This window comes from Quercus lobata, chromosome 12, assembly GCF_001633185.2.
Source record: "Quercus lobata isolate SW786 chromosome 12, ValleyOak3.0 Primary Assembly, whole genome shotgun sequence".
Lineage (NCBI taxonomy): Eukaryota > Viridiplantae > Streptophyta > Magnoliopsida > Fagales > Fagaceae > Quercus > Quercus lobata.
This window is the reverse complement of record NC_044915.1, coordinates 27,926,520-27,954,219: the sequence shown is the minus strand read 5'-3', so window position 1 is coordinate 27,954,219 and position 27,700 is coordinate 27,926,520. Positions and strand designations below refer to the sequence as shown.

The 27,700-nt window shown below is 36.6% G+C and overlaps 1 protein-coding gene across 1 annotated transcript; it reads right to left on the bottom strand.

The window, feature by feature from the left end:
- Nucleotides 1–1,870: 1,870 nt before the first annotated feature.
- LOC115970897 (sucrose synthase 3) lies at nt 1,871–9,720 on the bottom strand. Its single transcript, XM_031090515.1, has 15 exons — nt 9,354–9,720; nt 9,112–9,244; nt 8,143–8,294; nt 7,823–8,015; nt 7,409–7,527; nt 7,006–7,222; nt 6,741–6,836; nt 6,454–6,627; nt 5,551–5,667; nt 5,283–5,449; nt 3,759–3,983; nt 2,940–3,261; nt 2,617–2,861; nt 2,401–2,539; nt 1,871–2,171 (listed from the first exon to the last, which is right to left on the bottom strand). Exons 1-15 carry the CDS (start codon nt 9,455–9,457, stop codon nt 2,133–2,135), a joined length of 2,442 nt encoding a protein of 813 aa, XP_030946375.1. The 5' UTR covers nt 9,458–9,720; the 3' UTR covers nt 1,871–2,132.
- Between the last annotated feature and the right edge of the window lie 17,980 nt (nt 9,721–27,700).

Here is a 27,700-nt window from a genome sequence, read left to right as displayed (position 1 = left end):
TGATTTATAGTGTGCATTTGGCTCCAAATTAAAAAGCCAGCTTATTTTACTATTTAATTTATTTTTGCTACTATTCATAGGTCCCACTTTACTATTTCAACAGATAACTTTTACCTTTATCTACAGTACTTTCAGCAAAAAATTTTCAATTTCAGCAAAACAAGCGAATTTCAAACAGACTCTTAGAGAGAATAAATTATACTTCATACCACAATTACAAAGTAATTATATATTCTCACACATCACGTGGATCTGCATCTAGTTAGTAGTAAAGGCAAGATTGAGGGCCTGTTTGGTATATGCACTTAAACAATTACTTTCAGTTTTTAAACAATATTAAAGCATTTTTACATATTTTTTCATCTAGACAAATTTCTAAAAACTAAAAACAATATTGTTAGAACAATATTATCAAACCAACCCTGATTTTTCAATATGTTATTACGCAACAAGAAACTACTGCAAATAAGCTATCTTATTTAATGGCCTGACCTAGAAAGCGGAAAAAACTGAAATAACTGAAACCTACTGCAAATAAGCTATCTTATTAAATGGCCTGACCTAGAAACCGAAAAAAAAAGAAAAAAAGTGATTGGTATTATATAAGTGATTGTCAGTGGATAAGTTTACCCACAAAAAAAAAAAAAGAAAAAAAAAAAAGATTGTCAGTGGATAATGTTCTAATTGGATACATAAAACGTTGTAGGGTTCGAGTATTTTGACCATTGAAAATTGGGGAATGAAAGAGAGGGAGGATGAGGATCAAGCAAAAAGACTTTGCTGAGCATGTGAAATTGTTTGGGATGGGTCATGTGGTCAAAAAGCTGTTTGTCTTTGGCTTGGCAGGGGTGACAGAGGGTGTCAGAATTGGGACCTTGGTCTCTTTTTGATACAAAGATTAGGACCCCAGGACTCCAACTGGGTTACACAGTGAGTCTAAAATCCTAATAAAAATAAGGTGGGAAAGAGGTATTTTTGAGGGCCAAAAGACATTCCTTTTCCTCCACTTTGTCTTAAAAGCGCCAAGATAATTTTGATTCCAGGACTATATTTTCTGTAAGATTCCAATTTAGACCGTACCAGTGCCTCAGGCCCAGCCCCAGTCTTCCAGAAGAGAAGAAACTACCACTTGGCCGTGGCTCCGGTGGGAAATTCCTTACATTATGCTATGGACCAGATTATAAGTTTAACTTTTTTATTTTTTAGTTTTTATATACCGTTTTTAAAAAATAATAGTATATTTTAGTGTACTTTCAGCAAAAAAACTAAATAAATTTTCCAAACAAACACTAAAAATGGAATTGTAAGTCTACAACTAAAATCAATTAAATGATCCTTTCAACACAAATGGGGCTGCCTAGTCCTATAGCAACATCAAAGAGTGACTCATACCTTACACCTAGAAATTCCTGGTGCTTGGAATATTGAGTTGAGTCTGATACTCTGATATACTATGTTTAAACAAACAAATTGAAGTTAATTTCCTAGCAAATGGTAAAGAAGACGAGCTCTATCACTTGAATATTATGCCATATTTGAGCCATATATGCTGCTGCTGCATATATTATGAATACAATACCATCCACAACCTCGCTATCTACCCATTCTTGTGAGGAGAATATCATTAAAATCACAGCTCATTGACAACACAGCATGCTTCTGTGCCTGATTCACTAGTCTAAGCCATTAAAATTGTGGACAACTGTTTCCATCATGGTTTGAATTGGCTTCTTAACATTCCATTTCTCTTTAATCTGGCTTCCAAGTGTTTTTAAGGTTTGCTGTAAACTAAAAAATGATCTGCTTTATTTTAATGAAATTCATTATCTGTTAAAATAGGTTTCTTTGGCAGGATTGCGTGGAACAAAGAGACAGAAAAGAACCTGGCAAATTGATTTACCACATAACCGATATAATAAGCATTTTCTCTTCCAACATAAAGCCTTGCCATTATTTTATTTCACATAAAAGCATCTTTCCCATTCTGATACATGAGTCATCCGCACAATGACAATGGAGAAGAATATACATAACATTCTACACACAAACAGAACCTTTATTTATGTCCATAATCTTAATACTCTGTGAAGGTACGGGTTCACAGAGTACAGATTCACGTGAGTACTCACAGCTTAATGTGGGTCATCGCTTGCCAGAGGAACAGTTTTCACCTGAAACAAGGCAATCATGATGAAATTCTATACATTTAATGAGTTTAGAACTAAAATATAAATAAACATCTAATCCATGATAATGAAAATTAGAATACTGCTGTTACTGCTTTTATCCAAGTCAATGGAGATTTTTGGAGTAATAATGATAAGCACATGCCTTCCCTAAATTTCTCTACATTATTAGCTATGCATTGTATTTGTAGGAAGCAAATTTTGAAGCACTCACCAAATCACGGCACTTAAGAATGTAGAACATCTCAAGGTATCGACGAGTCTCACGCCGCTCTAGTTTTGAAACATACTTCCAGAAGCCATAAACTCCAGCTAATGTCATTAGCCTTTCAGAATAAATCTTCCACGTATACCTATGATTTTATAATTTTCACAGTAAGCCACACATAATACATTGCAGTAAATAACCAATTTCATCAAGAAAGACAACCTTTCATAAATTCTTTGGAGTCCCCCATCAGAAATTTTTTTCCAGTAACTTGGATCTTCCTTGCATTTTTGAAAGAAATCTGCCATAAGCGCAGCAGCTTGGTCAGGGTGATACGGATCAATGTGAAACCCTGATATACCCTGCTCAATAATCTCAGCAGGACCACCATGGCAAGTGGCAAATGTGGGAAGGCCACAAGTCATTGCCTCCACGACTGTAAGTCCAAATGCTTCATAAAATGCAGGCTGCAAATCATCAAAAAGGAAACTTTAGACTAATGCCTTAGGACTTGCAAATCCAAGAAAGAACACTACATTATATACCTGAACAAAAGCACCTTTTGTATCTGCTATGTAGCGATATAGCTCACCATTACGTGCTCGATTCATTTGGGCTGATATCCATCGAATTTGACCATCTAACTTATAATTCTTCATAAGAAGATGCATCTTCTCAATTTCTTCAATTTCTTCTCTGTCTTTGGACTTACTTACATCAAAATAGCCCCCAACCACCACAAGATTTACCAGTTCCCTCAGTTTGGTGCTCTTACCATACAATTCAACCAACCCTGTTATGTTTTTCACATGGTCCAGCCTTGCCATGGTAAAAATTAAGGGCTTTGATCGATCACTCAATGTACCACTGACAATACAAATAAAAGATTAGCTGTTTATTACCCACCATTTCTAATACCAAGTTCTATAAAGAGAGCTCTATCACCAGTCAAAATACTAGGCTTCATAACTTAACCTTTTTGACTATTCATTAACTAGGTTGATAAGAATGAGTAGAAATAAGCATGGAACTTTTGACAAGTGCATGTGTACATTTCCACCTCTTTTATAATTTAGTAGGTCATAATTTGCAGAAGTATTGGCACCAAAAACTGAGAAGTGCAAATGATTAAGAGTACTAAAAACTAAAACAGAAAATAATAGACAAATTTTCCTGTTTTTCTTCTGTTCTATGTTTAAAAGAGACAATTATCCTGCTCTGTTCCTTCTGTAATTCGCAACCACTGTGAATCCTAGATACAGAATACTTATGAACTATTGATCAGGTGAATTATTCGTTGATTATCTATGCCATAAAAGAAATTTATGTTAACTGTAGAAAAGTTTAGAATGAAAAAGACTCACATGTGCTCATCATTCTGCTCAGGATCATATAACAACTTTTCAATTGAATCATGTAGAGCTGTAAGTCGTTTTTCCTTTTCAGAATATGGGAAATATATGCACATATCTGCCCCAGGAGAGACAATATTGAACTTTGGGTCGAAAACATCAATGCCATGAACAACTCGGTACAGCCCTGGAAGAGTGAAAGCTGCGTGGCTCTCATACTGGCCAACAGTATTTTTTCTGAAACAAAGTGCATACAAGTTAAGCATCTGATTTGACTAGCATTACTAAAGTACAAAGGAGGAATCACTCAGTTGCATAAATAAATTTTTCAGTTTCTTAATGCAGAGTTGATGCTTAAGTAAGCCTTTTTTATGATAGCAAAGGCAGGCAAATTTAGTTGACAAGTCTGATACTGGAAATAAACATCAGTTAATACCAGCATTCGTTGGACCAAATGGCATATCTCCCCCAATAAACAAGAGATGGAGGGTGAGGACATGCATCCAATCCTGAACATTTGTGATTGTGTGTGTATTTGCCTAATAAAATAAAGTAATCATCATTGAGCCAATAATTGGCAATGGATTAAGTGAATCTATTTTGGGCAGAAGAACATCCTGAATACCAATATAATGATATCACTGCATTTTTACACAAATTTCACTGAGTAAGATCTAACAGCAATCTTAAAGAAAGAAACTTACCTGTTAACTAAGGACCCCTCCACCCCTCCAAACCCCCCCCCCCCCCCCCTCTCTCTTCCCTATTTTCTCTTTTCTCCCCTCTATTTTATTTTTCCACATGTAAACATACCGCTTCCAGCACAGTTCTCTAATATTTTTAGCTCCTCAAAGCAAGACTTTGGAATCTCCAAAACTAGATAGCCTGAGGAGCTGTTAAAGTGTACAGATTCTCCTTGCTCTTAAAACTGAGCTTTTCCAGTGTAACTAAGTACCCTACTATGCCACACTCATGGAATAATTATTTATTAATAATGTCTTAAAAGATGTCAATCAGTCCTCCGGAAGTATATATGAAAGATTCCCGAATCAGTATTCTCTCAAACACTGGCTTATATTATGCAGTCACATCTCTGCAAAGATTCCTGTATCAGTATCCTCTCAAACCAGAAATGTAGTTCTTTAGCTCATAGGTGCTGTAAATGGGCATTGGTAAATGACTTCTCTGAGCTTATTCCCTCTTTTATTCTGTCTGGGGACTAAAGCACTGTTTGTTTGTCGTTTGTTTTAGAGTTTTTCCATTCAGCTAAAAAGAGTGTAGCCACATCTAAGACAAGAGACACACCAATTAAAAATAAAAAGAAGTGGGTGACACATGCCATGTGCAAGCACATTTGTTCTATGTTACATGCATGAGTAATTATGCAATTTATTTTATCTACATATTCAATTAGTCATAAGCTTCAAACAAGCAAAAATAAAACTAAATTTTTTGAATTCTAAACATAAAAATTCAAACTAAATAGTACACCAACATATGAAGATCAATACCCTACAGCATAAGGAAGAGACTTACGTTCCTGCAATCTCCTGGTATGTACTGGTGATGATAAAATCAGCATTGTTCATGGCTAATAGATCAGCAGTGAATTGACATGAGAAATGGTATTTACCCTCAAACTTCTTCCAATAGATATCCGAATCTGGGTATTTTGTTTTCTCCAATGCATGTGCAATTGTACACTACACATATCAAAGCTTATAACAATTAGATTGCATTCTAAGAAGATAATAATTTGAACATCCCATTTGCGATATCAGAATACCAGAAAGTCGTTGCTAACCTGTGTGACTCCCATTTTATGAGCTAACAGGGATGAAACAAGATTCCCATCACTGTAGTTTCCTATAATAAAATCTGGTAAGCCCTGTAACTCAGCAACAAGTTCGCTAGCTGCATCCTGATCAAATACATAAGCAGGAATGTATGTGACACAACAGATTATGAGAAAGCATGTAAACAGTAAAATAAGCAAAAATTTAATTAAAAGATATTTCAGCTTTCTATAAGCCTGTACACATAGATGAGTGTCTGACAGATTGCATAACAAAGGAGGTGGTGATGGTGGCAGAAATGGTACTCAGGCCACAGTGGCATGGCATGGCATGGCACCACATAGTTATGAATATAGTAACATGAGTAGAGGTGGTCCAATGAGAACAGCAGAATCACAGCAGCAGATTGACAGAGTGGTAATCAAAATGAAAGTAATGATAAATGTAGGAGTTAATGGAGTGGTCAAGATAATTTTGTTGAAAGCATATTGATGAAATGACGGTAGTGGTGGTGTCATATTGGTTTTAATCTAGGGTGGTGGAATCAGAATAGGCGACATCACTAATATTAATTCAACTTAATAGGTGCATTAGGTTTTATTAATTCAACTTAATGTTTGTAAGCAAAGCTGATTGGGCAAGCAAGATCAAAAATTTGTCTGGTCTAATTTTTGCTTTCACTTCTTTCCCCCCCAAAAGAAGTATTACCTAAATTTGTGCTTCTTTTTATAGAAGGTAATTCAGAGTGATTTATGAACACCATTTTCTCTCTCACATGGAGCACAAACCTAGTATGTAAATGATTCCAAGATGTAGCTTAAATATGCACTACCAACCTTGGTTGTTGAAGCATCAATTTAAAACAAAACTTAATGAAAAGAGTAAATCACTCTAAATGTAAAATAGTTTACCTCTGCAAAGGTCTCCAGATAAGGCCAGACATCAAATCTTGAGATCCACTTACGAAGAATTCCTTTCTCCGATCTAAAAGGAACTCGCAAAATATGTGCATGTTCTGTTCCACTGACTCGTTCCAGCCGCTGGTTGCATGTGGTTCCTTTTGCATCAGGTATTAACCTAGTCACCTTGGAGAAATAGCATAAAAAAGTATTACATTTAAATCTCAGAAAAAAGGGGGTTGGGGGTTGGGGGCTGCAAAATAAGTCTACTGACCAGAGCTAAGCATAGATACACTTACAATAAGAATTCTAGGGGTGATATCTAGTCCTTGCCTCCGTATTCTAAGAAGCATTTCATTCTCCAGTGCACGAACTTGATCTAGTATGTACACAACCTTCACACATTAAAAAATAAATATATAAAAAAGCATTTCCAGCATTTTTTGCCAATAACCATAATAACACTATTGTATGATAAGTGTTTCCAATCTATGCACTCAGCAAAAACAAAAAAAGTATTTGGCATCTGTGTAATGGGAAGAAGAAAGAAAAAATTATGAATACCTGGCCACCAGTGTCTGGTAAACCTAAAACATTTGCTTGCCCAAAGTAACCATGTGGAGATAAAATAACAACATTAAACACCATAGGTATTCTCCCAAGGAATGTTTCTAATGTAGATGGGTCAGGAGCATGAAGGATGTCCAAGAGAAGATGCATCATCTCCCTTACTCGTTCTGCTGTATCACCCCAACCTCTCTCAAAACCCATTCCCTGTAATCTGCATGCAAGTGACAAGTAAAGCCAGAAAAATATCAGGACTATATCATATCTTTCTATAGATGTCTCCCCATAATTATCTACATGCTGAGAGAAAGATGTGCAAACAGATAAACATATAAAATTATAAATACATTCATACATCCATACATTTGGAGATAGAAAGTGAGATAATTATAGAACTTACACATATTCAAAGTCAGAATAGGGTGCGTCAGTTGGAAGCTTAGAAATATATTCCTCAGCTTTAGTCAGCGCAGACTGAAGGTGTGATATGCTGTGTATCCGATCATTCAACATCAAACCCTGCACATAATCCTCAATTAAATCATTTTAGCTCTTCAAAGTTCTCATACCAAGAAAGATTTCAAATAATTCTTCTAAATGTTCTATTCCACAGTATTAATACCAAAGACAATCAAACCAGAGCACGTAAAAAATAATATTACGCAACAACACTAAAGCAAAACAAGAAACAACAGTAAACTTGCAACTGTAATACACTTCCAAGAATAGAACAGATAATAAAAGTTATAATTTAGCTCACATCACTGCAAATGAAAACCACATTTGGAGAAAGCCACTCGCTTAGCAAACTTACATGTCCTTTAATTTTGTGTGCTCGGAGGAAATCTAGTAATGGTGCCAACGAATCTTTGTTATGGAACATACTTGAAGAAAGGTGACGATTGAGGAACTGAACGCCATTGCCAATGGATGAAGACCTATTGGGGCGAGGAAAATTTGCATTGAATGGCTCAAAATCGAGCTCGAGGACATATCGGTCATTAGACCTAAAAAATGATAAATACCAAAAACAGTATGTTATAAATACACATTCATAGGGTTATAATAAGCAAAGATAAATATAATCTATCATCTTCGTAAAAGTTAAATTTCTAAAGCATGAAAATTGCTTACGGCCCATCTACGAGTGTTTCTTTGAAGTGAAGATATTCAGAAACATCCAGTTGCTCCACACTGAGTTCATAGACATTGACACGAACATATTCCCAAACACCAGGTCTTGGGCGAATTGCTATAGCCACAAATGGAGGCAAAATTATGGCTTCCTGTCACCATAATCAACTACAATGTTACAATTTCATTCCCAACAATACAAAGTTCTGTATACCACCCAAAATTATGAATAAGAATGTATTAAGGAAAAAGAGAGGACGGCTCCAAAACATCTCCAACTTCAGGATCTACCACCCAAGAAGGAAAAGAGGAGATGGACATAGGCCCTTCTCAATTACAGAGGGCAGCGCACCCGTCCACATTGTGAGGCAAAAAAGTTAACAATTCAAGGAACAAAAATGAAATCTGGAGCTTGTGGAACACTACAAGTTTGATGGCTTAACTTACAACAAGTCTTGTGACACAAAATTTTACAACATTGTACACAATCAACTTACAAGTTTGATTTTTTTGGCTTAGCTTAATTGCTAAAATCTTCTCCTCTTTTTTTTTTTTTTGGTCTCACCCTCAAGCAAATACGCTGGCAGCTAACATGTCTTGTAACACAAAATAAAATAAAATAAAAATTTACACAACAGTTGAGTTGGCATGTTGTGATTGATGGTAATGTGCGAAGTGGGTCCTCGTGAAAACTATGTTGTACTAATGGCAACATAAATTGTGAAATTTATTGTGCGTCTAGAATTAATTTTCACTTCACTTTTTTAATACCCAAAAAAAATAAACAAATGAATCCCCAAAACAAAAGGCTTTAGTTTATACAGACCCTTAGACCTAAGACTCTGTTTTCACAGCACCAAAACCAAGGCTTAAATCTCATAATGAAGATCAAAGATAAAATGAATCGGCTACTAATAATCACAGCAGATTAAAGACAAACAGAACTCAGAATAGAGAAACGAGAAAGACCTGCGCAGATTTGAGGATCTCGCCAAAAGGACCCTCCTTGAGTTTCAAGCGAGATGGGTCATCGCCGATTACACTGTCAAGCTCGTCGATCAACGTGTGCGGTTGCAAAATCCCTTTCCCTTGAGACACGTACCTTTTCAAACCAAACCCATCATTCAATTAATCATGGACTTTTCAACCAAAAAAAAAAAAAAACAGAGAGAGAGAGAGAGAGAGAAGGAAAGGAAAGTAGTAAAGGAAACCTGGAGAGAAGGGAAACGAGTTCGTTTCGATGAGCAGAGAGAGTGTCTTCAACTCTCTCTCTCATGCTGGGAAGTCGAGCCAACTTAGGGTTAGACTTAGACATGATATCAAAATTTCTCCTTTCTGCGTTTACAGTGATGATGATGATGATGGTGAGAAAGTGAAGAGTGAAGAGAAAAGGTGGTGGTTTTAGAATCAGAGGGTGTGTGAAAAAAAAGTGTATCAGGGTCTGAGTTCTATATATAGTAGTATTGATATTGAAATGGATGGAAGAGAAGCAGTGTTTGAATTTTGAGGCGGTTTTGAAGCGAAAGTTGAAAAGCAAAATATAAAACTGGTGGTAATACTTGTGTGAGAGAGAGAGGTGACTGTGTGGGAATTTTGTTTTTTGTGGAAAGAAAGATGCTTGGACCGCAATTTATTGCATAATTTTTGTGTTTTAACTTATCATATGTTGAGTTACAAGTAATTGAGAAAAAATGGTAAGTTCATATGATTCACATTTTCACTTGTTACAACTTGATATATGGAAAATATATGGCAAATTACCGCAACAAGTCACAAATTTGTAGGTTCATATGGTTTACATTTTCACTGGTTACAACTAGAGACATGGCAAATTACTCAACAAGTCACAGTTTGCAACTTTGCATTACTATTGTGGAAAACTAAGGGCAGGTCGATATGGGTTCACACAATTTCATTGATTACAACTCTAGGCGTGGCAAATTGTGCAGCACGTTATAGTTTGAAACTTCGCATTACCATTGTAGAAGGAAAACCAAGGGGGCAGGTGGTGCTGTTGTTTTGATAGAGTCTTATTTGTCCGGTTTTGCCATTCTGTATCGACACGTGGATTTGGACTATCTGGTGAGCGTGACAAAATGGAACTGTATTGGGTTTGGTAAATGGATAACGAATGGTACGTTAAATGATGATTACAAAATGTGGTCAGTGTGAGACTGTGAGCACTCACATGATGACTTTTTTTTTTTTTTTTTTTTTTTTAACCTCAAATTTACATATTTTGGTTCAAAAAGTTTCCACGAAGTTAAAATTGAGTAAAATTAAAGCAAAAGAGTAGATGATAGATATTGTTCGGAAGAAAAATAATTAATTATTTTTTTTTAAATTGATATTTTAATAAGATGTAGTGTTAAATATATAATTTTATGTGGGTGTTTAAAAAAATGAGAATGTAAAAAAAAAAAAAAAAAAGTAAATTCATATACTAAAATAGACATAAATTTTTGTATAAACTGATACAAATACTCTTACTTTTTCCTCCGTGTCCTTCTCCATCATTTTTGTTTCCCCACATTGTTCAAAGCTAAAAAAGGAAAATTACAACAAAAATAGTGACAAATTGTTATTAGTAAATAGAAAAGTAATGTTTACGGGAGATCAGATAAGAATTGGTAAAACTTGTTAACTCATCTATTGTGTTTATAGTATTACTTTTATTCATTCATATTCTACCATGTGCATTCATAACTATTCGAACATTTGACTATTTCATGAATGTCTGTAATCTTGACTTCTCATACACCAAATGGTTACAAATAAGAATACTTGAGGGGTAGTTTCAAGATTCTAGTTTAGAGCTCTAATTCTTATAATCTAAGGGATGAATCCATTAATTATGGGTCTATTTGGATTGAACTTATTTTTGCTGAAACTGAAAACTGAAAACTGAAAATATTGTAGTAAAATAATTTTTAAATGTTTGAATAGTACCGTGGGACCCATTTTTAATTTTTTTTTTCTGAATAAAGTAGCTGTGGGTCCCATGAACAGTACATAAATAGTATTGCTACAGTGATAATTGTCCCCTGTCTTTCAGCAAAACGCGTGAAATGAAAAAAAAAAAAAAAAAAAAAGGAACGCAGACGCAAACAAACGCAGACGCAGCTTTCAGCCCAATCCAAACGAACACTATATCTTCTTTTAATTTTGGTAGAAAAGGAATGCATCAACATAAACTAGAGAACAACAAAATACTATCACTCACACTTTGAGAGACTGTCAAGGGGGACAACATAAATGGAATTAAATTTGGATTTTTTTTTGTTGAGAAAATTAAATTTGGATTTGGTAATGGATAATGAACAGTATGTTACATGATAATTACAAAACATGGTTATTGAAAGCAATTAGCGGATCATTGTGTTACTTTTGTCTCCACGTTTTTGGTTTACTTTCTTATTATTTTTCATGAATTATTTGATTAACTCATATATGTGAGTATAATATAATTTTTTTTGCCAAGAGTCTCATTAGTTCAATGATAAAGACGGATCTCCTTTAATAGGAGAACCAGGACTCATGTCCTCAATCTCTAGTTGTTGTAACTATTGAATATAAATATATATATATATATATATATATATCTCAAAAATATCTTTGTAATTGCATTTAGGAAAAATTGAATTTTGATTAAGTTACAATAACATATTGTAATACAAAATAGTTTTAGCATATTTAAATTTCACCGACACCAGCATGAGTGTATAAACTTTGCCCAAACCTCTGAAGATAATTTATGATATTCCAACCCCGTTCGTTAGTGCTAGAGTCTCCTTTAAGATTGCCTTTTTTGTTGTTCTCTAGCTATATGCTATTCCCTAGCGACCAGTACCAACCACAAGAATAAACAAATGAAAGAACATATATTATTAATGATTACTAGTTACTTAGGATGCTCTTGTTTTACTCCCGAGTTGTTTTCCGCAGCCCATGGTTCTTTCAACTTGTAAAAGTAGGTGTCATATGCTTTTCTTTTTTTTTTTGGAGAATCAGTGTCATATAATTAGTATACTATAATTGAATCTGGACAATTTTTTTTTTTTTAAACAAATCTGGACAAATATTGGGTCATGTAATTATCATTGTATTTTAGACCAAACTTCGGGACAATAATTTATGCCTTTGTTTGCAATAGAATTAAATGGGTCCAACTTTCTAAAAAAAAAAAAAAGAATTAAATGGGTCCATCATTGTAAACCGTCAAACGCCTGCTGATTTCTGAATTGACTTAAAAAATAAAAAAATAAAAAAAATCAATTAAACAATTTGTTTTGAGAATAAAAAAGATTAAAAGAAGAAAATTTGGGATCATCCCTTGCTAAATTTGAGAGAGACTCATCTAATATCTCTCTTCTTGACCTTTTGGCTAAGATCAATGGAAAATCTCATCCTGTTCTAAAATTCTGAAGTCTAAAATAGGTGCGACACTTAATTAGAAGAAATAGGCTTGGGTTAAATCACATTTGTAATCTCCTTATTTTCGTATTGAAGCTTTTTTCTTGATGCCATTCTTGGATATAGGCCTACACTTCTCGCACTTCCCGAGTGTAGGAAAGATGATACGGAAATTCATTCCGAGTTATGAAAAGGAAGTGAATTCCCGACTAGGTTCTTCAAGAAAGAGGGCTAGGCCTAGGAGAGGAGATTCAGTTTCAATCGGAGATTTCCGCTGTTCAAGCTATCTCATCAGGTAATTAAGTAGTCAGGGATTTCGCTATAGCCTTAGGAATAGAGTACGAATCGGCTGTGGGTCTTGTTTCCTTAGTGCCAAAAGCTTAGTAAGAGGAAGAGGGGGTTTTCCGGTAGTGGGAAGGCAGTGAAGTAAGTTGCTACCTGCCTAATTGAGATTATTTCCTTCTTTTAGGACTACTATGAACTGCCTTCCCTCACTTTCAGTTCTTCCAAGGTTTCTTCAATGAGAGTGAAGGGAAGTAGCTAAAGGGGGTTGGGAGGTACGACTTGCGTCAAACTTGTGAAAAAATACTTGCTACGCACCTACCAGTTTCAAAGGGACCAACCATTGTACTTCTAGGGGAAGGTCTAACATAGCGGAAGGCCACGACTTTTGTGAGTGTCCAACACAATACGGTACAGTATGCCACCAGTATAAATGAGGCACACAAGAGCCACTAGCACAAGATAGATTTAATGCCAGCCTGGAAGTGATTCGCTACTAAGTCGGGTAGCAGCCCGCCTATTGTAGAATCGTCAATAACTTGGCTGCCACTATCATGTGTGTAAAGACTTACTATATAGGCATACTAGAAATCGTTTGGCAAGTCAAGGGACCCTGGAATCCGCCTCTTAGCTATAACGTTCCAAAGTCATGTAGAACAAACACTAACCGTTCTCCAATTACTATTAATTAATTGGACCTTCAAGGAATAAGTAAAGTTCAAAAACAAAAGATTCGAGTAACCCTCCGAGCTAGGGAGATATTAAAAAAAGGTTGTAGTAAGGAGACTTTAACAGACCAGTTAAAGTAAAGCCTCCACTTTCATAAGAAGAGCAACAGTAGGATAAAACAGCAATACCAAGACTAGCTTTCCTGGACAATGTATATTGTGAAATGGTGGCGTTATAACAAATCCAGAGTACCTTAACTTGCGGTTGCTGCACAAAAGTTGGTCACCTTAACTAGTCATACCCATTTATGGAGATTCAGGATCTAAAGCTAAAATGAAAGCCATAAAACAAGTAGCTACTCCTACTACAATTGAGACTTCTTTTAAGCCAGCCCACCAAAGAATTCCACCTCGACTCCCCTCTACCAAAGAATCTATGAATTCTGGGTGCTTGCAGTAGCAGCAGGGATGGGAAAGACAAATAACCAGCCAACTATGTATGCCTTTAACCTTGCCTTCCTCTCATCTTCCTTATGGAATGGGCTCCTCCTTAAAATTTAACGAGATCTAGAATCTTGAATGAATCTTCTTGAAAAGGGTTTATCAAACTTAGAAGACTTGATGGCTTAACAGTCCAGTGAATAACCTGATTCAGAGAGATACCCCGGTTTTTAGACACTCGCCCTACTTCTAAAGATAGATAGAAAAGGTTGGAGAGAGTGACTTTCTGAAATTCTCTCCTTTCTAAAGCTGCGCAAGATCCTGTAGTAGTATATTCAGTTGTTTGCGGTGGAATAGATTTAAGCGTCTGGGCCAGTAGATCCAGAGCAAATAGACGTTGATTTAGTTGCTTTTGCAGTTGATTTGAATCTCAATGTTGATTCGATGCAACTTACCTGACTTAGTTGCTTTTGCAGTTGATTTGAATCTCAATGTTGATTCGATGCAACTTACCGATGATAGTCGTAGCACCCGGAGCTTTCAAGGGAGGCAAACATGTATAGATAGTAGCTGATAGTGGCATACCTTCCAAATCGAGGTCCCGTCCGATAAACACCACACAGGCAAAATACAAACGGGGGGAAGAGCCCTTCTCACTCAAGCTCAAGCATTTACTTTTCTAGTTAGAGACCAACGTCTTGGGGCTAACGTGGGATCCACTTAAGGACCTACTGGTTTAGGTTAATTTCTAATGACTCCTATAGAATTACCAAAATACAAAGTTCTCTTATCCTTTCTTTCTCTTCTTTCTTTTTTATTTTTACTTGGTTGGCAGGGTCAGGGCCTTTCTCGCTGGACGTGCGCATCCGATTCTAAAGTCCTTTCCTAAACCACTTCCCATTCAGTTGCTGAAAGATAGAGATAAGCTTTCGAAATGAGATTGAGTTCCATGAATATGCAGGCTAGAAAGATGCTATTTGCTACTATTCCATCTATTTGTGCATTAAGTTTGAAGAAGATCTTAATCTATAATGAAGAAATTATAATAGCTCGTTGTTTTATAGGCTTTCTCATATTCAATCGGAAGAGTTTAGGTAATACTTTCAAAGTGACTCTTGGTGGGAGAATCCAGGCTATTCAGGAAGAATTGCAACAATTCCTCAATCCTAACGAAGTAGTTCCTTCAGAATCCAATGAACAACAACGATTACTTAGGATCAGTTTACGAATTTGTGGCACCATAGCAAAATCATTACCAATGGCACGCTGTGCACCTAAGTGCAAAAAGACAGTGCAAGATTTGTTATGCCGAAACCCAAATGTTAAGTCAACAACACTTCCAAATGCCACTTCTTCCCGTCGCATCCGTCTTCAGGACGATCTAGTCACAGGTTTTCACTTCTCAGTGAATAAAAGATTTGTCCCTGGGTGTACGTTGAAAGCTTCTATAGTAGAACTCATTCAAGAGGGCTAGGGGGTCTTAAGAATGGTTCGGGTGGGGGGTTCTTTTAAGAATAAAAAAGATGAATATAAACTAATTCATGTTTATGCTAACAGAAGAGTGGATCCAATACCAAGACGACTTCTTTCTCAAGAAGTGTAGAAAGTACTTTACGAATTTTTGGATATCATGCCCCACGAGTGAGTTGCTAAGTGCCCCCTAAGAGGGCAGTCTACCACAAGATCGAGTTAGAGCCTAAAGCCAAACCCCCTTATACTTAGACTGGGGTTGGGTTTAGAAGATGCCCCCACTCCCCCCCCCCCCCCCCCAAAAAAACTAGCATCTATTAGTTAAGGGGATTGGTTGAGCTCAGGGAAAAATTCCAAGAACTCATTGAGGCCTATTTATATTCCAACCTCCAAGGCAGTTTTTCCCTATCTTGCTGGGGAAAAGGTTGGGGAGCCCCTGTTTTATTTATTCCAGAAAAAGCGATAGCCTTGTGCATTGATTATCGAGCGCTCAACAAGGTAACCTAACCATCAAGAACAGGTATCCACTTTGATTGCAAACTTCTTCGCCCTAATCAATAAGCGCAAGATACTTCTCGAAGTTGGATCTACAGTCGGGGTACTACCAAGTGCATATCGCGGAAGGAGACAAGCCAAAGACGACCTGTGTGACAAGTAAGTAACCTTACTAATAAAGGGCCGTTTAATTTGGTTATGTCTTTTGGACTCACCAATGCCCCCACCATGTTATGCACCTTCCACAATGAGCTATTCCACCCGTACTTAGATGACTAGTGGTATACTTTGATCGTGGGCTATAGCTATTCATTAAACGACCACGTTAGCCACCTCCAGACCGTTTTTAAAGTATTAAAGGAAGAATCACCTCTATGTAAAGAAAGAGAAATGCTCATTTGGACAAACGAAGATACTATTCCTAGGGCATTGGATGGGCATCAGAGCCATGGAGGAGTGGCAAGCACCTACCAAGGTGAGTGGGCTAAGATCATTTTTAGGGCTCGTGAACTATTACGGAAGATTCATCGTAAGTTACTCAAGCAAGGTTGCTCCACTCAAAAATCTCCTAAAGAAGGACGTACAGACCGATCATGGCACTACACTGATTGAAAGTGTGCCAAAGATCTTTTGAGGACCTAAAGCAGGCAATGATGGATGACCCTATATTGAAGTTACCAAATTACACTAAGCCATTTGAAGTACACATGGATGTGTCAGACTATGCCATAGGCGGTGTGCTAGTACAACAAGGAATCCAATAGCATATAAGAGCCGAAAGCTCAAAGAGATCGAAAGGCAGTGTTTATTCGTATTATTATGGTGTGTTCTATCCTTGTGGAAGGGGGTCTTCGTTTAGTCTATTGGTATGGTAGTTGGGCTTTTCTGCTAGAAGGTATTCTAATGTGGGTGTGTATTGCTCTTTTTACTAGTTTGACTTCTTATCAGTCATGGCTAATTGAGCTGGTTCGCATAACTGCAAGACGATTAGGTTCGTCCATGAGGCTTTTGGGCGGTGCCCCAGATCCCTACGAGCAGAAGATGATCAAATCCGCTACACTCACTCTCTGCCCTACTTTCAACCTGTTTCCAGCATCCTTTGCAGATAAATAAACTTCTGGTGTTGCCTAGGTTTATGGAAGGAAGGTTCATTCTTTGAATCCGATGGTGACTTTTGTTCCACTACTATCGTTAAGCTTGGACATGGTGCAACAAGAAGAGAATTAGCAGAATAGGATAAAGAATTCTTATTCTCTTCTACCTTCTTACCCCACCCATCGCCCTAATCCTGAATATACTTTAAACTAGCTTTACATTACGAAATACCACTTGGGGAGTTCAAAGGAAGAACCCAAAACTCGATCTATGGTCGAATAGCAACTCGTACGTAAGCATACACACTTCGAGCAGAACTCAAAGCGATCATAGCACAGATCCCCTTACCTACATAGTCATTCTTGCAGATCCAGGCGTTGTGAGGTTGTTTTGCAAGATCTCACTTTCAGTTCATAGAGTGGATCAAAGATGTGTTCAACTTGATTTGTTGGTGAGTCCTTTCGTTTGCTTTGTGTGCTTCTTCGGTTTTCTAGTATCAAGATTTGGCTTTTAGTTTGAAGATTGAATCAATGGTCAACTTGTGCTTAAACGACGACATTCTAAGAAGCAACTTCCTATGGTATGGGATGGTCCCCCGTTGATGAATAAAATCACTCGAAAGAAAGTAATTTCACCGCTTCGTGGGCAAACCAATCTTTTTTTCAAAAGGGAATGGTTTAGCTCAGTTAACAACTGAGCAATCAGGGTAAGGCACCACCCTAGCCTAGCATCAACTCACCCTTTTGGATTAAGATCGGTGGGATGCCGTAGCTTCAAGTAGGAAAGAAATATTAAAAAAAATTAGCTAGCTTTTGCTCTGTCGTATTGTCTGCTGCTTCACTCGAATCCCTAAGAGTGATGGGGATAAATTAAAGGTTCAAGAAAAAGTTGCTTTAATGGGTGATCCTTCGAAAGAGTAAGTACAACGAGGGTGATCAAAATGTCAATTTGGAGAGAGGAAGATCGACTAGCCAACCAAAGTAGAGGACCTCCTTGAGATAGGGAGATAGTTTGACCACTTATAGGAATGTTATTCAATAGTGCATCAAATGCGTGCAATAAAGCAGTGCACTAGCAAAGAAAGAGGAGCAGAGGGGGTTCATTCCCAATTATAAAACTAAAAAGCACAGAAAGAAAAAGGAAGGTCTTGTCTTCAAAGGGAGCCAAGTTAGCCCAAGAAGATGGAACGAATATCGAGTAAATTGCCATTTTCCTTTATCAACTTCTTTCGTTTGACCCTTTGAGCGTCATCCCTCCCAATAGTTTAATCAAACTCGCTATCGGGGCTTAAACCCAACCTAGGAACAACCACCCGAAAAAGCAGAATCTAAGACTTTAAACAGCCCTATTGGAATAGAAAATGAAGGCACGTTCATTATAGGAAGAGGTGGTGATTTTACTTTGAATGGATCGAAACTCCAGCTAGTTGCTCTGGTTACCTTTGCCAAAGATGTAGTGGATTGCTAAAAGAATGATTGGAAGCCAAAAACACCAACTTTCTTAAAGTTTGATCGTTCAGATGAAACTCACCTGTTAGAGAATCTATTTAAGACAAAATCCTTCCTTTCCTTGCTGGTTAGAAGCTCCTACAGCGTCAACAGCAGCAGTCATTGCCCCTTTTCTGGCTTCCTTCCTTGCTTATAAGGTCACTTAGGAAAAGTTAGGGTTTACGTCTTATGTTGTGCACTTAAGAAAATCAATCAAGAACAACGGCAGATAAATGCAAAAACATGAAATTATGGGTCGGTCTTATGAGAAGGATAGGCTGGCGCCTAAGCAAGAGAGGTAGAAGCTCCTTTCTCTAGACTTTGACGGCTCACTGGTTTGGGTACGCAAGACAACGAATCCAACAAAGCCAATGTGCTTTCAAATCAAAGTGTCAGGGAAGCGAGAAGGCTAGCTAGACGGCTACGATTATGAGAGGAAGTGTGCTTAAATGCGAGGTTTACTAACACGAAATCAATGTTCTTGAGGATAATCAGGTGATCGTTGAAATGCCAAGAACGAGGCTTTTGGCTGGCTATAGAAAGATGGCCTTCCATTCAATGTTTCGAGTGAGGCCTTCATGATCTGATCAACAATTCCATTTGGTTTTGTTCCTCGGATCAGATAATCCAACCTTGAAGGGAAGCGTCCCTCTTCCCTTCCATGGTTGTGAGTTGCTATCTTATGCAAGACTTGAATCCAATGAAGAAAATGTGGGTTCTAGAGGCCCAGATAAGGCATGTGATTCAGGCTCGTAAGATGGTGTAATCATCAAGCATCGAAGAGAGATCAGTCAGTAAAGAACATGGCCTTAAATTGCATCTTGATGACATAGCCCCATGGTGGAAGTTGAGGATGAGAATGTAAAGGACTCGAATTAGCTCAACAAAAGGTTTGGGTAGAAAGCTCGAACAACACATAAAACAACACATAATGTTCAAATAATGTGCTGCAAGATGTGAAGCTACTTGATCCTACTAGTAACCCTTTTTCTCCTCTGATCCTAACCTATTCGTAAGGGTGTGTTTGGATACCGCTGTAAAGTGGTGGGCTGTGCTAGTAGTGTTAGGCTGCTTCCTGCTGCACTAGGCCTAAGTTTTCTAGATAAGAGAGTTGGGTCTGGTCCAACTGCAACTCAATTTGGTCCGGCTTGTGCGCAAACTATGCCTGGTTTGCCAGAAACGTGCTTGCGACAAGTAGAGTTGTTTCAGATAAGTTGTGGTAGACAGACATAATAACAAAAAATAAAATATCTGGCTACTTAGTAGGAAATGACCAAATGATCCCTAAACACAATCACAGTAATAATAATCACTTTTACAAAAAGAAAAGAATAAAAGGGAGCAAATAGTAATATGTATGGGTTAATCAGAAGATGAAGAAATCAGCTTAAATCTGGTTCACAAGAGCAAAACCAAAGAGGAAAGAACGTTCCTTCTCAACGCAATTAATCTTTTAGGAAAATCCTATCGTGGAGATTAACTACCCTGAGGGAAACGAACCTGAATGGTTGATGCACAAGGGCTCCTTTTGGTTTTGACAGAGAGTAGGATTTCGTGAGGGAGAGAGGGAATCAATCTACCGGTGTATACTTGCCGTTCTAATTCTCCCTCTATTTTATTTCTGGTTGTTTTCTTTCTTTCCCTCCCACTCGTGTCTTTTCTATTTTCTGGTATCTCTTTTCGAATTCTTATTTCTTAGTTATGGTTCCCATTGTTGCTCTTTTTTTTTGTTCACGGTAAGGTTCTCTTTTTATAATGCCTGCCATGATCGGATTTTACTGTTTTAGCCCTTAACCTCCTTTGTCTGGTCTGGGTGTACTGGCCGACCACCACTAGTCCGTCTGTGTGCCACCCCCCCATCACTAGACAAAGAAGAGTATTTTCTTTGTTTGTCTGCCGTGGCACCATTTTCTGCTACGGTCTGGGTTCTTTCTCTCTCTCTATCCCTTATGACATGCACCTAGTGGTTCCAACTCAGCTTACTTCTTTTGGGTAGTATGTCATCCCAGCAGGACACTTCCCCCAAAAGAGCCTGAACCGAAACCTCAAAAATAGATTTTTCCATTCTCCCCACCACCAAACCATGCCCTCTGAATCTCTAACCCATAACCTCACCATGCCCTGTATTGGCTGGGTACAGGTTGGTGATGCCTGGACCTTGCGCGTGCCTCCCTTTCATGTGTGTCCAAAATCTGCTTGTTGGTCGTTCACTTGCTGTGGTTTGGAGGCTTGCCTGCATAGTCTGCCATCCGTTCCTTTTGACCTTTTTTATGAGCTGCTTTTAGATTTCCCGCTCCCCTGAGGAGCTGGGCTTTATTTCATACTGAGTCTTACATTTCTTTCGGCCCATTTCTTGATTACCCTCATTTCTTGCCATATTACTCTGTCACTCCTGATATAATGACTCAATCCTGTTGAGCCTCTTTAGGCCAGCCGTTTACTTTTTCCCCCAATGGCTTGGTATGGCCATTGGTTTTCCTACTTATGGGCTTCTATGTCCCTTTTGTCTTCCTCTTGGGCATCCTTGGCCCACTTGCTTTCTTTGGGCTTCCTTGGCCCTTTTACTAACTCCGCATTCCCATGAGCTTTTACTAATTTCATTGGGCTTCCCTGACCCAATTATCTTATTCTCATCCTTGGGGTTCATAGGCCTGCCATTAACCCTTTACTTTCTTTATTTGCATTACTTTGGGCCTACGGTGGCCCTTTCTCACTTTTCTACATCATATACTGCTCATGGGTATGCTATTTCTCTTTTTACAGGCTTCTTTAAGCCCACTTGCTTCTTCAAGGCCCATCTGTTTATTTCATGGGTCTGTGATCCATTATTCCTGCCGCTTAAGCCTAATGGTTTTACCATATGTTTGCCAATTTTTTGCTACCCTTGTCGTTGGGCTTTCTTCTTTCTACTTGGATTCTCACAAATGACTCTTAACAACCGCTTATTTTGCTGAAAACTGAAAATACTATAGCAAAATAATTTTTAAATGTGTGAATAATGCCGTGGGACCCATTTTTAATGAAAGTTTTGTTGAAAAAAGAAGTTTGTAAGTTCTGTGAATAGTGCATAGGACCTACTGGAAAAGCTACCACAGCCACATAACATGCTCCTAAAAAAAAAGACAAACGCAGACGTTATAATCTGAATCCAAACAGGTACTAAACCACATAAATTTGTGTGTTTCCACATGCCGTTGTTTATTTTATTCTCCTAAGAGGATTCACACCAACTCGTGTAAATTTATCATCTATTTTATACGGAAAAAGCTACTTTTTCTATTTTACACTATCACATTTCTAAAACACCAATATCAATTCATCTATTTTACAAATCTATTCTAATTAAATAATATTATTTATTATTTTTTTATTATTAGTTATTAAAACCGTTTCTTTCTCTCTTTCCCTACCCGTTTCTCTCTTTCCTCACCCATTCTCTCTTTCAACTCACTCACCCATTTCTCTATTTCCCTCACTCACTCCCAGCTCGCCACCGCCGCCGCCTCAGCCACCAGTCGATTTGGCCTCCCTTTCGCTTTCACCCTCCCTCTCTCCTCCACAACCGACCCTTTGCCTCCCACCTCTAATCGACGATAGTAATGGAAGATCCGGCGGCAACAATGGAAGACCCGACGGCAGTAGTGGCAGCAGATTCGGCTCCGTTGGGCTGGGTTTTCCGGTGGGCGCGTACTGTTTTTGGGTTGGGTTTCTCGGTGAGTTTTAATTGATTTTGAGTTGGGTTGATTTTTGGGTTTTTATTGATTTTGGGTTGGGTTGATTTTTGGGTTTCTGTTGATTTTGGGTTGGGTTGATTTTTGAGTTTCTGTTGATTTTGGGATATTTTTCTGTACTAGGTTGCGGTGTTTGGTGGTGGCGCTGGGTTTGTTGTAGTTTGGTGGTGCCGCTGGTGCTTGGATATTCTTCTTCCTTACCGCGTTAGTTTGTTGCAGTTTGATAGAGGAGAGAGAAAAAAAGAATAAAAAATTATTTACACATTGAACAGTAACCGTGCATATATGCACGGTTACTGTTTATTTACACATTCGGGTGTATATTTTACACATCTTTACACCCACTGATATGAGAGTTTTTTTTGCCTAAAATGAGTAAAACTTGCACCTTTTTCTATTTTAGAGGACTTTACATGAGCTGATGGGGATGCTCTAAATTTATTTCGAATAAGCCTACAATTGTTAACTGTACTTACAACGAATGAGCATAAAAGTTTTCCTTTATCTCAACAAAGGGTATCAAAGCATGGGCTCTTTGTTTGGATTTAGGGACTGTTTCAGTTCTTCTTTTGGGTTCTTTGTTCAAGCAACTGATTTTTCTAATAGTACCAAATCCATTTGGTTGTATATTTACTTAATTGGTTTTTTGTGGCATATTAAGATGCCTGTTTTGTTAGTACAGTGAGGATTTTTTTTTTTTTTTTTTTTTTTTTTTTTTTTATGAAAAGTACAGTGAGGATTGTTGAAAGCTCTAAAAGGCAAGAATACTTTTCTAACAAAGCTCTCAGTTTGCATGGTTTTTTTATTTTATTTTTATATTTCTATTCAGCCATACACAGTATTATTAACTACACTAAAAACAAATTAGCAATTTAGCACCCAAGTTTACTCTTTCTCAACAAATTTATATCAAGCGTGGGTTCTTTGTTTCGATTTAGGAGCTATTTCAGTTGGATTCTCAAAAAAAAAAAGGAGCTATTTCAGTTTTGCTGCCGAGTCCTTTATTGAAGTGATTGGATTTTCCCATAGCCAAAAATCTATTTGATTGTGTAAATATTATTTAATTGGATTTTACAGGATGGTAGCATATGTTTCATCAACAATGAAATTTGAGATATAAAAAAATGATGGGAGATTTTTCTTTTTAAATTTGTGGCGTGTATGGCCAAATATCTTGTTGAAAATTGTCTATTTAAGCAATTTAGTGAAAAATAAAGAGAAAATAAGGGAGAAAATAAACATGGAGAATTTTATGTGGATAGTGTGACTATATCCAGAGGAGCAGTGGCAAATCCTTCACTATAAGATCCATTAGACCTAGGGTTAACTTCACTCATTGTCAATTAAACAATTGACTAAGTTCCTCATATAAAACGAGACCTCATAAATTTGGTCTTATAAAGAACAATTTTATGTAACAATTAAAAAAAAAATATATATATATATATATATATACATATATATAAATATCACACTTACTTTTTTTTTTTTTTTTTTTTTGGGGGGGTGGGGGAGGGGTGGGGAGAGTGTCAATTCCTAGCTAAAATTGAAGAGACCGACATGCAATTTTTTTCCCCTTACCCTGTAAAAAGGCTTTCATCACTTTTTTTTTTTTCCAAAGTCTTTCCATCTTTCCCTCAAACGTCTCCTCTCCCTTCCTCTTTTAACTAGTGAACATCAAATCACATAAATTTTTCCTTTCTTTATAAGCATTTTTTTTTTATAATCAATCGCCATCAAACTATTCTTTTTCTATCTTAATTGTAAATTTATTCTCTTACCTAAAATCAATTATGTCACCAGAAAACAGAAAGATTAGGAAAATTAACTATGCTTCTAATTACATAAAAAATTTAAGTAAAATTTGAATACAAAAATTTAACGAATAATTTTGTATCTAAAAAAATAAGAGTAATGAATTTTAAGTATAAAAAAAAAAAAAAAAAAAAAAAATCTAATATAAATATTACTCAACTTAAAATTGTCACCCTAAAATCTTTTCAAACCGGCGTTGATAGGTCTCTGTTCTAGAGATGTATATTACATTCTTATAATCTTATATATTCAGAATATAGTTGACCGTCTCTAACCTATCTTTCGGTCCAGATAGCTTGGGAATCTAGAAAATGTTGAGATAATATAATGGATGTGCACGAATCGCCAAAAGACAAAAGTGACTTCAAAGAAGAATCTATTGTTTTTGCACACTGGACCATATAAAGCCAAGATAAACAGTAGCCTGGTGCAACCCAAATCAAAAGAAAGCCCTCGAGTAGTCATTAGATAGAATTCTTGTTTGTTAAAAATGGCGACTCAAGCTCATGATCTTAAGAAAATAGGTAGAGAAGGTTTCGGTATTCTAGAACCGATAATAGAGAAGAGGAGAAACACAAGCCAATCTGGCGGTGATAACATGGCTAAAAGGGTCCCCATGGAGGAAGTCATGGACAGCAATCAGGCTGCGAAGCTGTTACAAGGAGTTTCCATTACAGATTATCGTCTGAGCAGGAAAGGCAGTCAGAAGGCTCGTTAACACTTCTGATATATGCTCTTTTAGCATTAATAGCAACCACTTTGGCCTAATGTAGTGTTGTGCGTAGTATAATAAATATTTAGCTTTGTTAAATTTGTACATCGCTAGCTAGCCTGTAACATGTAAAGAATAATCTGCTTCTTCATAGCATGTTATAATCCTAATGATAATATTGTGTCATATTTTTAGCTTTGTACATTGTCAATTGTAGATAATTCTTATAACATGTGTAATATTTAGTTTAATTTGTATTGATTATGTGTTAAGTGTAGCGGACTTGTTAAATAGGTTGGGTTGGGCGGGTTTAGGTTTGATCTTAAAGTAACTGGTCAGAAAATTATTAGATCAGAAGGGTTTTTTTTTTATTTCTATGAGCATTTCCTTGGTCTTCTATAAGTCACCTATAAAGTTAAATCACCTATAAAAATTAATAACATAAAGCTTTATTCTAGTGTATGCTAGGTAAAGAAAATAAATAAATGATTAAGAAGAAAATTAATCTTAATATAATGAACTTACAAAAAAACTATTTGGTCGGGTTGGGTCAAAAAATTAGTACAAGTTGAACTAATTAAAATGAATTGCTATTTATGTTATCCATACCTTTTATTTTTCTTTACAGGTTAATTTGGATGATTAATTGAGTCTAATTTTATCAGATTTTAATAATTTGTCATGCTTCCCATTGTATCGTTTTTTTTTTTTTTTTTGGGGGTGAAGGAAAGGATTGAAGTATTTGTTTTCTAATCCATAGACTAGAACCATTTCTGGATCACCTTCGTTGTAAGGCCCAAAAAACAGAAAATTGAATTTCTTCATCAACAGAGAAACTCATCATCAACAGAGAAACTCAATATCACATTTTAAAGCATTCTCTTCTCATTTGCCATGAATATTTTTGTAATGTTTCGGGGAAAGTTAAAATATACAATGTGAAGGATTCTTAAGTTCTGTTTATGAACAAATTAAGAGTGAAATAGTTTAGTCAAAGACTAAGATATCACTTCATTATTACAAAAAAAGAAGAAGTGTATATGTGGATCTCATATATGTGCGTTCGACAGGTTATAAGAGGGTGGTCTCATGAGACCATTTCATGAGATACTTTCTCTTTTAATACAGATGCAATTACATAAAAATAAACGCATTTGTTTTGAAATGAAAAATATTTGTTAGGTTCATATTTGAAATGTTGGCAAACTATGAACAATGTAAATCTTGTCATATATAGTTTAATTCTCTTAATTTTGTTCAAGACTGTGAACCCAAGTTCAGCTCAAGAAATGAAGTTTTTGCATGCTTTGATTCCACCCCGATTCTTGCTTCAATTACAGTTGCTGATTCCTGATCGATTCTTGGTTTGATCGGTTGAAAATCGAGAAATTAGACTTTGAGAAAGGATTTTTCAATTTGCTATGCATTCATCCCGAGGCAATGAAACCACTCTTAGAAGGAAATTATGCCACATGTCATACCTAAGGCCAAGAAGGCCAATACAGGTCCGAGGAGTCCATACACTCAGATGGTAAGACTGGAAAGGCGAGTCATAGCCACGTCAATAACACATTGCAAGAGGGGACCACACTATAGAGGAAGAGCTTCATAGAGGGGGTTAGCTCTAACGTGACTGAAAGAATGGTAGCTTCCACCATATTTAATGCATACCACTAAACCTCCTGGCCGAATTTATGTGAAGAAGACCCCTGAACAGTACTACCTTGATTGTCATATCTCGCAGAAGGTTTAAGAAGGTGTCTGATGGGACAAGCACTTGAGTAGTGGCTTACATGCTCAACAAATGGAGGGCCAAGATCATCTAAAAGGAACTATATAATGTAAGAGATCCTCCAGGGAAAGGGAGATCGGAAAATCTACAGAGAAAATGTTGTAGCAACAAGAACTGAAACTATACCCAAGTCTAAGAGCAGTATATTTAAGGACCTTCTCTCCTCAGAAAGATTTCTTTAACAGAGTTTGTCTTTCTTTGCTTTCTTACCATCTTTAATTCACTGTGCTTGTTGTTCGATCCATTGAAGCCTAGTTTTTAAGCCCACTCTCTACAAATTCATTGTATTGGAATCTTTGGGCCTTAATCCATTTACCTTTTGGCTCAGGATCCAAAACGCCACCCTTACAGTTTCTATTTTAGTTGAATTAGGTTTCTATTATATGTGGTAACTTCTATCTCCTAATTCTAATTGAATTAGGTTTCCATTTGACTTGTAGCTTCTTCTCCTAATTCTAATTGAACTTCTCTCCTAATTGAATTAGGTTTCCATATAATTAGCACGCTTATAAAATAATTTTGCATTTTTTTTTAATCTTATCCTTTCTACTTAAGAATAATAAAAAAATGACTTTATGAAATAAAGTCACCAGCTTTTTAATTCATCAATAGAAATTTTTTTGAAAGGTTTGGATTGAAAGTTGCTTCTGTAACTTTGAATCTAAACCCTTGAATAAAAAAATTGAAAAAAAAGAGTAAAAAAGTAAAAATTGTTGTGGGAGAATTTCACTCTACAATAACCTTGTGGTATATTGCATGGGATCTCCATGCATGAACGGGTGATGTTTAAGGATGTAAAAACCAATTAACTAAATTGTTTGATGAATATATACAATAAAATCTATAATATAAGCCAAGAAATAGCAAATGAAAAAGAAACACAGAATATGAAGGCATCTTTAAAGATTTTGCATAAGTACCAAGAAATATACTCACATAGACTATTGAAGGAAAAACAAACACAAACACAGACCATTAAAGGAAAAACACACACAAACTATTATTAAAGAAAGAATACAAAAACTAAAGAGAGAAAACTATGAAGAGAAATTTACATACCTTGAGGTTGAGAAAGAAGTGTTTGTAGAAACAAAAGAATAGTTTGAATCAACACACATAGGTTTATACGTATATAGGAGAGTAAGTCAGCACCTCTT